At 38.4% G+C, this 13452-nt stretch overlaps 1 protein-coding gene across 5 annotated transcripts in view; it reads right to left on the bottom strand.

The window, feature by feature from the left end:
* The window catches only part of csnk1a1 (casein kinase 1, alpha 1), a 91091-nt gene that overhangs the window by 39100 nt on the left and 38539 nt on the right, over positions 1 to 13452 (bottom strand). For 4 of the 5 annotated variants that reach the window (XM_032554391.1, XM_032554386.1, XM_032554388.1 and 1 more), the window contains exons 5-6: positions 13247 to 13330; positions 529 to 668 (exon numbers count right to left, since the gene is read on the bottom strand). In XM_032554391.1, coding sequence (XP_032410282.1) covers positions 529 to 668; positions 13247 to 13330 — 224 coding nt within the window. The remainder of the gene's footprint in view (positions 1 to 528; positions 669 to 13246; positions 13331 to 13452) is intronic. The other variant, XM_032554390.1, reaches the window with a different exon arrangement.

The raw sequence follows: 13452 nt of genomic DNA, 5'->3' as shown, positions 1-13452 counted from the left end.
AATAAACAGCTGTTTTATTATTTTCCCCGAGGAAAAATAAGTGACGTGATATTTTCGTGACACAGTTTATCTTTTAACAACAGCAAGGTATAACATATAGTGGAGGGGAACTTTTCCTTGATTCAATAAACACGTAAAAAACAGTCTGATACTGTTACGGTAAATCAAACGTTAGTGCAATCACAATATATATCCTCTTCCACACCATTGATTCGTTCATGTTAAATTCTCTCGCCGTTGCTCTATTCCCGTGTTCTACTGCGTGACTGATCGCCTTGAGCTTAAACTCTGCGTCGTAAGCGTGTCTCTTAATAGGAGCCATTTTGGGGTCTTTACACAAAACCCAGCATGCACCGCCCTTCTTCTTATTCTACGGGGGAAAATGAAGTCAGCAGCTGCTTACCGTAGTTGCGAGACCTGTTGTGGCTCAATATTGGTCCATATATAAGGCGCACTCTCGGCTTTTGAGAAAATTGAAGGTTTTTAGGTGCGCCTTATAGTGCGGAAAATACGGTAATAGATATTCACCTCTGTTCAATGCCCAGATGTGCGTTGATGGAGGCATAGCGTGCAGTCCCTGTCAGGTTCTTGTCTTCTCTGTAGGGGATGTGTTGTCGTGTTCGATTGTCTCTGTACTTCTTTGCCAAACCAAAGTCAATAAGGAATAACTGAAAGAGAGAGAATACAGTCTTTAGTCACCAAGGACTCAAATAGCAATAATATGAAAGTTAACACATTAAAAATGGACGAGTAAAAACATTTTATAATTCAGATCTTTCACAGATGATAATAACCAGCCCCTTGTACTATACTTTCTTTTGTCCAGAGGGTGTGGGCCCTCAGATCACTGAGAAACAATTGCTGGAATGTGTTGAAGTTTCTAAAGTACGTTTGTTCGTGACGTATGTAATGCGCAAGTTCAATGCTATTAAGCTTATGGAAATTGCCTGAACTATAAACAATCATTCTCCACTGCGAAGAGAGTCGAGCGAATTGGCTGTTAATGTTAATTTAATCATTGGAAGTGCAGAAAAACCCAAACTGTACGACTTTGTTCACTTCCCCTGCTGCTAGCTAAAACTACAGGCACACTAGAATTCTAAAACAGCTCAGAAAATCAACATCATTGTTCACTGATTTGCCTGGTAAAAATTCTACCAGAGAAATCCAAGTCAAAGGGAGACAGCCCAGACAGTGCTGTAAGAGACACTATTATATTTAAAATTAATTTATTTCAGTTACCTCTGTAATGTACTCCGTAAGTAAAGTTTAAAATGTCTGCACACCTGCACCATGTGGTCAGGTGTGTGTAAACTGTCAAAATGGCCTTCAGATTTTACCGCCACTGTTCAGGCTCAGCCTGTTGACATTGCCATAGGTCATAGATCAGACAATAAGCCTGATCTATGCTATTTTTCACTCCTAGACTTGACTGCTTTGCTGAGCACAGAGGGCAGTCTGCTTGCTTTTGTCTACCTTGAAATATCTCCAAACTACAGACACCTCCTGCCACCTAACTTCTTTTTGGAGGATCAGCAAATAACTTACTGGTGTATTACCACAACCACCTGGTTTGAAGTGTGGTTTAGCATTTGAGTTACACCACAGTCCAGCCCAGAAAAAAACCACAAAAAAAAAAACATACAACAGAAAACTGGTATCGGTTTGGAGTATGGGCTTGCTTTTACAAGTATGTGTACTTGACATTGGGATAAGGACATCACTACCAGAAACAATCATTTTTGAAACCATGTTGCAGAGTGGGCAAATTTCACAAAACTGATTTCACATTTCCTTGTACAAGACCTAAATTAAACATTGTGCCAATGCTTGGAAAACATTTGTACACCAACTAGTATAAAATAAAATGCAGAATATACAAATTAATGTTTGAATACACAATGCAACCAGTTTTGAGGTCTCCTTCAGGGTTTCAGGAGTTGTTGTAAACGTCTTGATTTAACACAAACAAGAAACACAAAATTTGGGTTCAAATGGAGCAATTTCAAAGACTGTTTTTAGAGACAAAGGGTATTTTGGCCCAAGGACTGATTCAATTTCTGAAGGTTTGTTTTGAAACTATACTCTGAACTACGGCCAATCTTTTGGGTACAATATAATGAGGAGCTGTGCACTGTGGAGGTTAGCAACATTTACAACTCAAAAAGTCATTGTTTGCCAGCTGAAAACTATTGTTGACCATTATTGTCATTGCTTGTGGAAATATGTATATTTTGCATGAAAAAAGTAGGGCAAGGGTTAGTTCATAGCACTGAAACAGCACTTGTGAAAGCTGAAAATTACAAATGATATTATGTCCTGGGGATATTAAAATCTGGATGACACTAAACTTTCTTCTTTAAAATTTTGTCAAGACAGAAGTTATTTTTGGACCAGAATCTATGAAAAAGAAGCCACTTAGTCGATCACCTGATCTGGATGGCATTAAATTGGCCTTATTTTTCATTAGGACATGTCATGTCACATTAAAGTTTCAAAGAGTTTCTCCCCCCAGCCCCCATCTATAGAATACTGCAGAAAACAGACATATTCTATCCAGGGGTCAGGCTGAAAAACTAGTCAATTTGTTTCTGTAAGCCCACATAACACAGTTAAGAGTTTTGACAAAAATTAAAGAAATCAAATTTCTTCTATTTTGTCTTCCCTTTATTGGCTCCTTGTTAAATTCAGAATAGAATTTAAGATCATCCTTCTTACATATAAAGCCCTTAATAATCAAGCTACATCATACATCAGACTGATCCATATGTTCCTAGAAGAGGTTTAGGCTACTGGAGGACAAACAGAGCACTTTTTCTCATCGTCTTCTACTACTCTCCAACGTGCATCACTTGCTTTTATTTTAACTGTTAACTTTTTGTTTTCTCAGTTTTATTTTCTTTCTATAGAAGCTACATCTGGTCTAGCTGAGATAATGCAGCCATCAACTAATCTTTCTTCCTCTCCCGTTAACGGATGAACTGATGTAGGATTATTTCTGATGTTCATCAGTTTCTTCTTGTGCATTCTGCTCTGTCTTCTCAGACTCCAAGTTGATCGTGGCAGATGGCCATTTGTACTCTTTGTGTTTCTTCTGGAGGTTTCTTCCTCCAGAGGAGAGGAGTTTTTCCTCTCCACTGACACTACATGCATGCTTGGTGTGAGGGATTGCTGTATAGTCAACGACAATGCAAGACATTGTCGCAATGTGATCGTCCAGGAGGAGTGAATGCTGCAAGCCAATGACTCAATGCATTCTGCAGGGTGTCGTTACATAGGAACTTTTTAATCTACTTTGATCAATTAATTGAGCATAGTGTATTGTTTGATAACTAGATGTATGTGTGAATGAATTGAATTTTTTGCAAAGTGCCTAGAGATGACATTTGTCATGAAATGGTACTATAAAAATAAACTGAATTGCATGACAAAAATACGAAACATGCACAAAAACATCGACATTGCTGAATTATTGCACAGGTGTATAGTGTGTCTGCATAAGCTGTGGATACATATCCACAGCTTATGTAGAAAATCATTCTTTCTTCAAGAATTAACAGTCAGCAATTTACCTGGTACACTTCAAAAATATTTTCATAACTTTTCGTCACCATCTGTTTCTCACCAGAGCGCTCATCTTTCCTGGAGAAAGCACACTCACTGGCCACTTTATTACGTACACCTATCCAACTGCTCATTAACACAAACATTGAATCAGCCAATCATGTGGCAGCAACTCAATGTAGACATGGCCAAGATGATGTGCTGCAGTTCAAACCAAGAATCAGAATGGGGAAGAAAGGTGATTTAAGTAACTTTGAACGTGGCATGGTTGTTGGTGCCAGAAGAGATGATCTTAATATTTCAGAAACTGCTCATCTACTGGAACTTTCACACACAATCACCTCTAGGATTTACAGAGAATGGTCCGAAAGTGAAAATATCCAGTGAGCGGCAGTTCTGTGGGTGCAAATGCCTTGTTGATGCCACAGGTCAGAGGAGAATGGCCAGACTGGTTTGAGCTGATAGAACGGCAACAGTGACTCAAATAACCCCTCGTTACAACTGAGGTATGCAGAAGAGCATCTCTGAATGCCCAACACGTAGAACCTTGAGGGGGATAGACTACAGCAGCAGAAAACCAAACCGGGTGCCACCCCTGTCAGCTGAGAACAGGAAACTGAGGCTACAATTCGCACAGGCTCACCAAAATTGGACAATAGAAGATTGGAAAAATGTTGCCTGGTCTGATGAGTCAATTTCTGCTGTGACATTCGGATGGCAGGGTCAGAATTTGGCATCAACAACATGAAAGCATGGATCCATCTTGCCTTGTATAAACAGTTCAAGCTGGTGGTGGCGGTGTAATAATGGTGGGGGGGATATTTTCCTGACACACTTTGGGCCCATCAATACCAATTGAGCATCGTGTCCACACCACAGCCTCCCTGAGTGTTGTTACTGACCATGTCCATCCCTTTATGACAACAGGGTACCCATCTTCTGAGGGCTATTATGTCTCTAATAATAGTGTCTCTTCCAGCACTGTCTGGGCTAAAGCAGGATAACGCCCCATCTCATAAAGTGCAAATCATCTCAGACTTTTTTCTTGAACACGACAATGAGTTCACTAACTCGAATGGCCTCCACAGTCACCAGATCTCAATCCAATAGAGCACCTTTGGGATGTGGTGGAATGAAAGATTCGCATCATGGATGTGCAGCCGATAAATCTGCAGCAACTGCGTGGTGTTATGTCAATATAGACCGGATTCTGAGGAATGTTTCCAGTACTTTGATGAAACTGTGTCACAAAGGATTAAGCCAGTTATGAAGGCAATAGGGGGTCCAACACAGGACTAGTAAGGTGTACCCAATAAAGTGGCCGGTGAGTGTATATTTTAATTCAATGCTTTTTTTTAGGATTTTTTTCGGTAAACTGATATAAACAGGTTAGTGTTTTTGACCTGTTGCTTAATGTGTTTTAATTCCATATTTATGTTGAATTTTAGGGGAGCTAGCTAGTTAGGTAGGACTGCAACATGACCCACATGTACAGGCAAAGAGTGTCGACATCATGTAGCAGCACAGTTTATGGCAGTAATAATAGATGGATTGATTTATATTTTTTCTGGTTCTAGTGGCCTTTGATAGTGGTCAGACAGGAATGCAGATTGTGAGAGGGGGAAGACATATAGCAAAGGTCATCAGGTCGGGACTCTTAACCTCTGAATATAGGTGGTGCGATTTACCCCTGTGCCGTTGCAGCACCTTCATGCATTAATTTTAAAGTTGTCCAACAATGGCAGCTGACAATATTGTTCATAATATAGTCAAAAAAAGAAAATGACCAATACCAACAGCTTTTTGTGAAACATTGACAGAAAACTCTGTAGAGAAGTCTGCTTGGATGTGGACTCGAAACCAGGAGTGGTGGGATTGTGATCTGCTTCATTGACATTCCTTTTATAGTTTTCAGAATTAAAAAATTCAACCATTGTTTAAATTCAGATTTACTGATTGTGGCTTCTTCTGGTACAAAATTATAATGCATGTCTAACAGGAATGACTTAAAAGTCGGATAAAATGCCATACAATCGTTCAGATGCTTTGAAAACTATTGGACACATATCCGATGCCTCTGCTTATGTTGCTGCCTCCACGACCTCGGCTTGGATAAAGAGGAGCAGTGGGGGATGCATGTCTGGTTGTGGAGGCTTTTAAATCTGCTAAGTGTGCATCCAATACTCTGAACAACTATTACTTGGTTGATCAAAGTTCTCTTTCATAAAGAAAGATTTTCTCCAAGAGCCAATCAGTGTGAACCTGACCAGATCTCATCTGATCTCTTATCGCTGATGTCAAGAGAATATCAGCTCTGTCATACTGATTTTGCATGTGTCAGCAATCTCCCTTTTTGTGTGCTCAAAACTTATTTTTGTGACTATGCAACAGTAACAGTTAACTGGAGAAAATGTTTTACATTCACTTTTATTTTTTAGTTTCAAAGGGAATGTATTGGATATTATATTTTATTCCATAACACCTCTGCTAGTCTGTAATTGCAACTTCTTTAATTTCTTTTATATATGTCAGGGTTTCCCCCAGAAAACTTGCTAAGCCCAGCGGTAGGGCACTAGGACAGTCATCCAGCCCCCTATGGTTGAGTTGAAAAAATGTTTGCATGTTGTGTTTTACCCCTGTAATTTATTGACAGGAAGTGTAAAAATCTAAGTTATGAGGCATTTATGCATTATTGGAAGACATTTTTAACAATAACTGAACACCAACTTTGAAGTCTTTTAAAAAAGGAAAACAAAAAAATACAAATAAATATTATTTGGAACTTTGGTTTCATCCTAATTAAAGTTCCAATTGTGATCCTTGATTTGTGACTATTACCTGAAGTTGTTAAGACAAGCAGTGGTTACAGAATTCCACTCAATAAAAGACGGCTGAACTCCTTGTGCTTCCAACTTTTTAACCCACCTGTACTACCACTGTAACACACTGCTACTGGTGTATTGAAAAAAATAGACAATAAAAAATAAACAATTCTTAACCTGGTGGGAACGCAAGTAAAGCCTGGTGGCCCACCCGGCCTACAATACACTGAAGGAAATCCTGTATTTGCTGTCAGCTGTGCAGGGCTTTAAAGAACAGGGTGTTCTATTCAGTTTCATTAGTCCTATTACGTACTCCAGTTTCTGTTTTGCTTGTTTTTTAAGGTTTTATAAGCTGGCTCTTGTGGCCTTTATTTGATAGTGAATTGACAGGAAAGTGGGTAATGACAGAGTGGTCTTACATGTAGGAAAGGTCAACAGGCCAGGACTCAAACCTGTGATGTCCACATTGCGGACTAAGGCCTCTATATGTGGGTTGTGTTCTACCCTTGCGCCACCACAGCATCCCATGTAGTTCAACTTTTAAAGATATATACAAGTGCTCTCATTTGGCTGACAAAGAATGGACCCGTAGCATATGACCATTCATATGGAATTTCTGAAATAATAAGGATCTGTGTAATAGTTTTTCCAGACTAACAAGTACTCTTATTTGGCTGAACTGCAAAGAACACTGCAAATCAGCTGCAGCTGAAAATCGACAGATCTACATTAGAAGGGGGAAGGTTTTGTTTAGGGATGCACCAATAAATTTTTTCTCACCCCCTCCTCTTATCATCCATGTGACTGTGGAGCTGGGCACTCCGACAATAATAATAATAATGATAATACAGACCTTTGGGCACTTAAATAACTTAAAAACAACATAATATGTAGGACAAAACATAAGATACAGAAACCCTTCAGCTGTAAGTTTGACAATGAAGAACAGCTAGATAACACCATCATATCGGACGCATGCCGGGAGACCGAGCTTCACAAATCATGGCCATATAAATGCAATGCACAAACACAGCAAGCTCAAATACAGCAAGCACATACACTCATTGACGTGACAGCCTTCCACCCATGTCTTTGTTTTGTCTGAATGTTATTACACTGTGTTCCAAATTATTATGCAAATTGGATTTAAGGTTCATGAAGATTACATTTTTTCTTGTGCTATTAAGTTTATAGATGGTATTGTGTGTCAGGGCTCTTTGAATCACTATAATTAATTTCAGAGAGCTGGACTGATTAGTTTGTCTGGTGAACTCAATTAAAGGAAATCTACTTAAGAAGGATGTTCCACGTTATTAAACAAGCCACAGGTTTCAAGCAATATGGGAAAGAGAAAGGATCACTCTGCTGCCGAAAATCATCAGATAGTGTAGTGCAGTATGACAAGGGATGAAAACATTAGATATTTAACGGAAACTGAAGTGTTATCGTACTGTGAAGAGATTTGTGGCTGATTCAGAAGAAAGATGGGTTTGTACAGATAAAGGCATCCTCCAGAGGCTTGCGGTGCATGCGGTAAAAGTGATAGCAAAGACGGGTTTGTCGTTGCATTGAGTTTGGTGTGAGTATCTGGTCGTGCACCTCTTAACTCGTCAAGTATAAAAGCCACACAGCTCGGTTCACGCATATCGGCTCACAATATTGCTGACGTCACACAATATTGTGTGACGTCTGCGTTTAAATATCCCATTTACTCACTCAATACGTGTCCTGGTAAGCTTTTGGCTCTGAGTCTGCACTTGTAACTTAATAAAGTTAATGTAATTGAATAATTTCACCTGGGAATCACAGACAGGTATTTTCCATTCAGAGTACTCCAGACAAATACTGAATTTGCTTGGGTAAATAACATCCAGCGAATCAAAATACTCCATCAAGCAGCAGACATCATGAAAAAAAAACTTCATGCAAGAAATACATGAGTTTCCTACTCAAAGAATATTATTGTTGGTTATTATTTGCTTTAATATTATTGTAAGTTGGAATCAGTGGTGGGAAGTACTGTTACTGTACTTAAGTACAATTTTCGTGTATCCATACTTTACTTAAGTAGATTTAGTAATGGATACTTTCGACTTTTACTCCACTACATTTTACAGTAAGTGTCTGTACTTTCTACTTCACTACATTTCTACAAAACCGTCGCGTTACTCGTTACATCCAAGTTGCATTGCACTTTTTTTTCCTTTCCTTTAGAATGTGAAGTTCAGGGACTTAACGTGGTGCTGTAAAATCCAAGCAATAACGTGACTTAATAACTAATTGTGTCTGTTGTTACCCATCGCCTCCCCCTTTCACTCGCACGCGGCACTCCAAGACATCACTCCAAGGCTCAGTGGTTTTCTCTGAGCAGGAGAAGATGCCTGTCTAATCGTCAGTAATAGAATTCCACTACATAAATCATAAGACTTGGCGACATGTAAAATCAGCAGCGCTTCGTCTAACTTTTAGCATCACTTGGAAAGGAAGCTTAAAGAAAGGTAAGCTATGTGGACGTGATGTTAGCAAAGCGAGTTGTACAGAGACACATGTTGCATCAGCGATGAAAAAAAGTTGTCATTCATGCGCTGAATTATTGTGTGGAGGTGTTGACTGAGGTGTCAAATATATGGGACAACGTTGTGACCAAAGTCTGCTATATAGTGATATAACATTCACAAACAATCCGATTCTTCTGGACGGATCTTTACTAAGTCCTATAGGACTGAAGCCTCACTGAGAGCCGTTCTTTGTTCTTGTAATGCTCTGCATACACTGCAGTCGCTATGATTTTATTTAATTAAAATATATATAGATTTATTTACTGTATTTTCCGCACTATAAGGCGCACCTAAAAACCTTCAATTTTCTCAAAAGCCGAGAGTGCGCCTTATAATCCGGTGCGCCTTATATATGGACCAATATTGAGCCACAACAGGTCTCGCAACTACAGTAAGCAGCTGCTGACTTCATTTTCCCCCGTAGAAGAAGAAGAAGCGCGGTGCATGCTGGGTTTTGTGTAAAGACCCCAAAATGGCTCCTATTAAGAGACACGCTTACGACGCAGAGTTTAAGCTCAAGGCGATCAGTCACGCAGTAGAACACGGGAATAGAGCAGCAGCGACAGAATTTAACATGAATGAATCAATGGTGCGGAAGTGGATATATATTGTGATTGCACTAACGTTTGATTTACCGTAACAGTATCAGACTGTTTTTTACGTGTTTATTGAATCAAGGAAAAGTTCCCCTCCACTATATGTTATACCTTGCTCTTGTTAAAAGATAAACTGTGTCACGAAAATACCACGTCACTTACTTTACCTCGGGGAAAATAATAAAACAGCTGTTTATTCATTTTGGGAATGAAAGGAGTTTTCAGAACACTGGTTTGTAATCTATTAATAAAGTTTGACTGACCTATCTGACTATTTTGTTGACATTCCCTTTAGCGCAGCTTCATCTATTCTAATGGATGCATAACGTACACCTAAAACATGCAGGGCAGGGGGGCCTGAGGACCGGAATTGAGAAACACTGATCTAATGGATGCATAACGTAACCCCAGCCTCTACTGTAGCGTCTATTCTAAGCGCCTTATAATGCGGTGCCTGTTTTAAAATGTTTTAAAACAGGCCATTCATTGAAGGTGCGCCTTATAATGTGGTCGCCTTATAGTGCGGAAAATGCGGTAATTGGCAAATAAATAAAACAAGAACGTAAGAACGCAGAGCATACTCATTGCTCTTTGATTGTTTTCGTCACCTGTCATGGTGGCAGACATTGCAGCTGGAGGGAGGGTGAGAACAGTCATGGTGCTCCTTCTGCTTGTTACTTCTTGCTTGTTGCGCCTCGACAGTGTTCACAGTTGAGTGTTGTTTACCGTTAATGCATTGACTTAATTGCTATGTTTAATAGTGCAGACAGTTGTGGTTTCTAACATGGGCAATATGGGCAACCGCTCAGGGCGTTATCGTTTTGGGGATGGCAGGAGACCTCTGCGGATTGTGGCACAGAGATGAAAACAAAGCAGAATGAAGAATAGTTTGAATTGATAATGGTATTGGTTAAATTCATTTAAACTCCAAGTATTTAATATTTAGGTGTTTTATAGGAATGTGAGATCAATTTGAGAAGCAATTTTGATAGGTACACTTAATTTTATTGTGTCACGTAGCACAGGGTGCTGGTCTTGGTCTTGACTTGGTCTCGTATTAGGTGGTCTTGACTACAACACTGCTACGTGGCTCCTTGGTTCCATGTCCTCCCCAACCCACCTTCTTTCCATCCCCTTTCTGTGGCATTTATTTCTTTCAAAATTTCCTTCAAAATAAATGCCACTAGTGGCAAAAAAAGTGAAGTTCATGCTCTGTTAGGACAGGAGACAAGATGTTTCCATCCCTGAAATTATGATGCATAGAATCACATATCTGAGTCTAAACTATGTTACAGAGAGTAAACACAATAAAAACATGCTTTATGGCATTGTTCATTAAAATGCAACATTTCTGATGTATGACAATTAAATATGATAGGTACACTTAATGATATTGTATTAGCGATTAGATAATGTATTCAGCAAGTACTTTTACTTTTAATACTCAAGTATTTTTAAAAGCCAGTACTTTTCTACTTTTACTCAAGTAAAAATGATAATATGGTACTTTTACTAGAGTACATTTTTGTCTGTGTATTTGTACTTTTAGTTAAGTACACTTTTTGAATACTTTCTCCACCACTGAAGATGCATCTGTGAACAAACCTAGCTCAAACACAAAGGCTAAACCTGATGCTGACATCAGGTTATGTTAAACTATGAAGACAATTTTTTTTGATTTTTTTTTTTTTTTACAGTTTACAAAGTAAACTTGCAAATCCCTTTCAAATCTTAAATTTAAATGTAAAACAATTTAAGGCTTTTAAATTTCTCTGATGCAATCATTAAATCGAATTTAATAGAATTGTAATTCTCAATTTTAGATCCATGGTCTGTGTTAAAATTCAATTCCACTTATTCCTTAAACCGGCTCTGAACGTGACAAGCATAGCTTGTTTTAAGGCACTTAGAACTCCATTGTTGTGTTTAAATATAGTCACCGCCTTCCAATAACATACCTAGTCATATTGTTACATTTCCTGTTAACTTAAAAAAAAAAAAAAGTTACACAAAAACACAGTTGGCCATTGGTGGACTGCCCAAGCACTCTTACCATCAGGTTTAGCAAGATTTCTGGAGGAGACCCTGACTTGGGTCAAACGCGTACAAATAATCAGCAACAAATATTCTTTCAAATGGTTCAGAAAATACACTTAATATAACATAAAATAAATAAAGCATTAAGTTTCTCAGAACACAAAACAACACTTCTACCCTTTTGGATCAGGCATATCGTCACAAATACCCAATCTAGAGGCTTTTTTTTTTTGATATTAGAACCAATACAGATGATATTGGGTCAGTTATACAGTACAGACCAAAAGTTTGGACACAAATGTGTGTCCAAACTTTTGGTCTGTATTCAGTACAGACCAAAAGTTTGGACACACCTTCTCATTGAATTCAATTAGAAAGTGTGTCCAAACTTTTGGTCTGTATTGAGTACAGAACAAAAGTTTGGACACACAGTTGTGTCCAAACTTTTGGTCTGTACTGTATATATATATATACATAATCAAATATATATTGATTATACAATAATCAATAAGAGTATATTGGTTATAATGCCAGGATTTAGTTAGTTTACTGTATATAACAATGCAGTATGGCATAGTCTGCAAACTTCATCCCTTGAACTTTTTTCCAAAATATTAATATTTAAGTTCAGTTTAAACCATTAAAGTTTCCTTCTTAGCCAACAATGTAATCAGTTGTGGCAAATCAATAAATAGAATGGAGGAGTCATATACCCAGAAAATAACCCTGAATGAATATTTGTGATATTTTAAAGGCATTTTAAACTTCCAGCATTCACGTTGTCGGCTACCATTCTTCATGCAACGCAGCGAAGCTCCTTCTTGTTGTGACAGAGGTTTTAGCACCATCAATGTATCAATACCTTTATGTTAACACAGATGACATCTGCGGAACTTGAAAAAGTCAGTTCTTAAAATCAACTAAAGTTACTCCGACTTTCTGTTGGATAAGGAAAATTAACTTAATTCGAAAACCATGCAATGATGTATGTAAGAGTATCCATGTCACCAATGGTAACAAAATCCAGCAAAAAGTCACATTTTCAATATCATAACCCTCTGACAGTTTGAAGCACCGAAGAAGGGCACCTAAAAGTGCAACAGGGCCTTATCTGTTCTGAGAGGGGCTTTACCAGAAAGTTATGTGACTATGTTGAGGAGTGGACAGTGACAATTTTTAAACACTAATACCTTAAGAGTATATTGATTCGTCTTTCAGTTGCAAAGCCAGAATATTTAGGGAGATTTTACATAGATCAACCATAATGAACACAAAATGATAGTTTTAATCAAACTGCCAAAAGCAGGAAATCAGTGAACTTTAACTTGCAACTTCATACATTTCAAGTATACCACTGCTTCAGCTCTAAGAATAAAATATTACATCAGGCATTCCAAGCAAATTATGAGAACGAAATGAATTGGGCTTTACGAAACACAAGTAGTCAAATTTGAAATGACTAAAATAACTGGAAACTATAATAAGTACACATGACAATTTTAATGGGCGTTTCCAATCTTCTCACACAGCAAAAAGATGACAATACATGTTTCCAGTGCTATGCCAGGGTATGATGGAAGCTTGTGGACCAATGCAATTAAAACCAACATTCAATAGCAAAGCAACAAATGCTGTAGTGAGGCAGCGGGTGTTGTGGTAAATGTCACACCTGGTTTAATCCTGAGAAAGATGGGTCCTGAGAAGAGCTAACAGCCAAGCTTCTTTTCCTCTTCCCCACTGACGAGTCTAAACACTAGGGCAGACAGTAGAGGGGCAGGGGTCAAAATTAAACAGCTGCTTTCCACCTTTAGTCAAAATTAACATGAGCAAAACAGGCAATTCTGTTGCGCCCACATGGTTTTCTCAGGTACGTGC

This window comes from Xiphophorus hellerii, chromosome 23 (genome assembly GCF_003331165.1).
Source record: "Xiphophorus hellerii strain 12219 chromosome 23, Xiphophorus_hellerii-4.1, whole genome shotgun sequence".
Classification (NCBI taxonomy): domain Eukaryota; kingdom Metazoa; phylum Chordata; class Actinopteri; order Cyprinodontiformes; family Poeciliidae; genus Xiphophorus; species Xiphophorus hellerii.
This window is presented reverse-complemented; position numbering and strand designations above follow the sequence as displayed.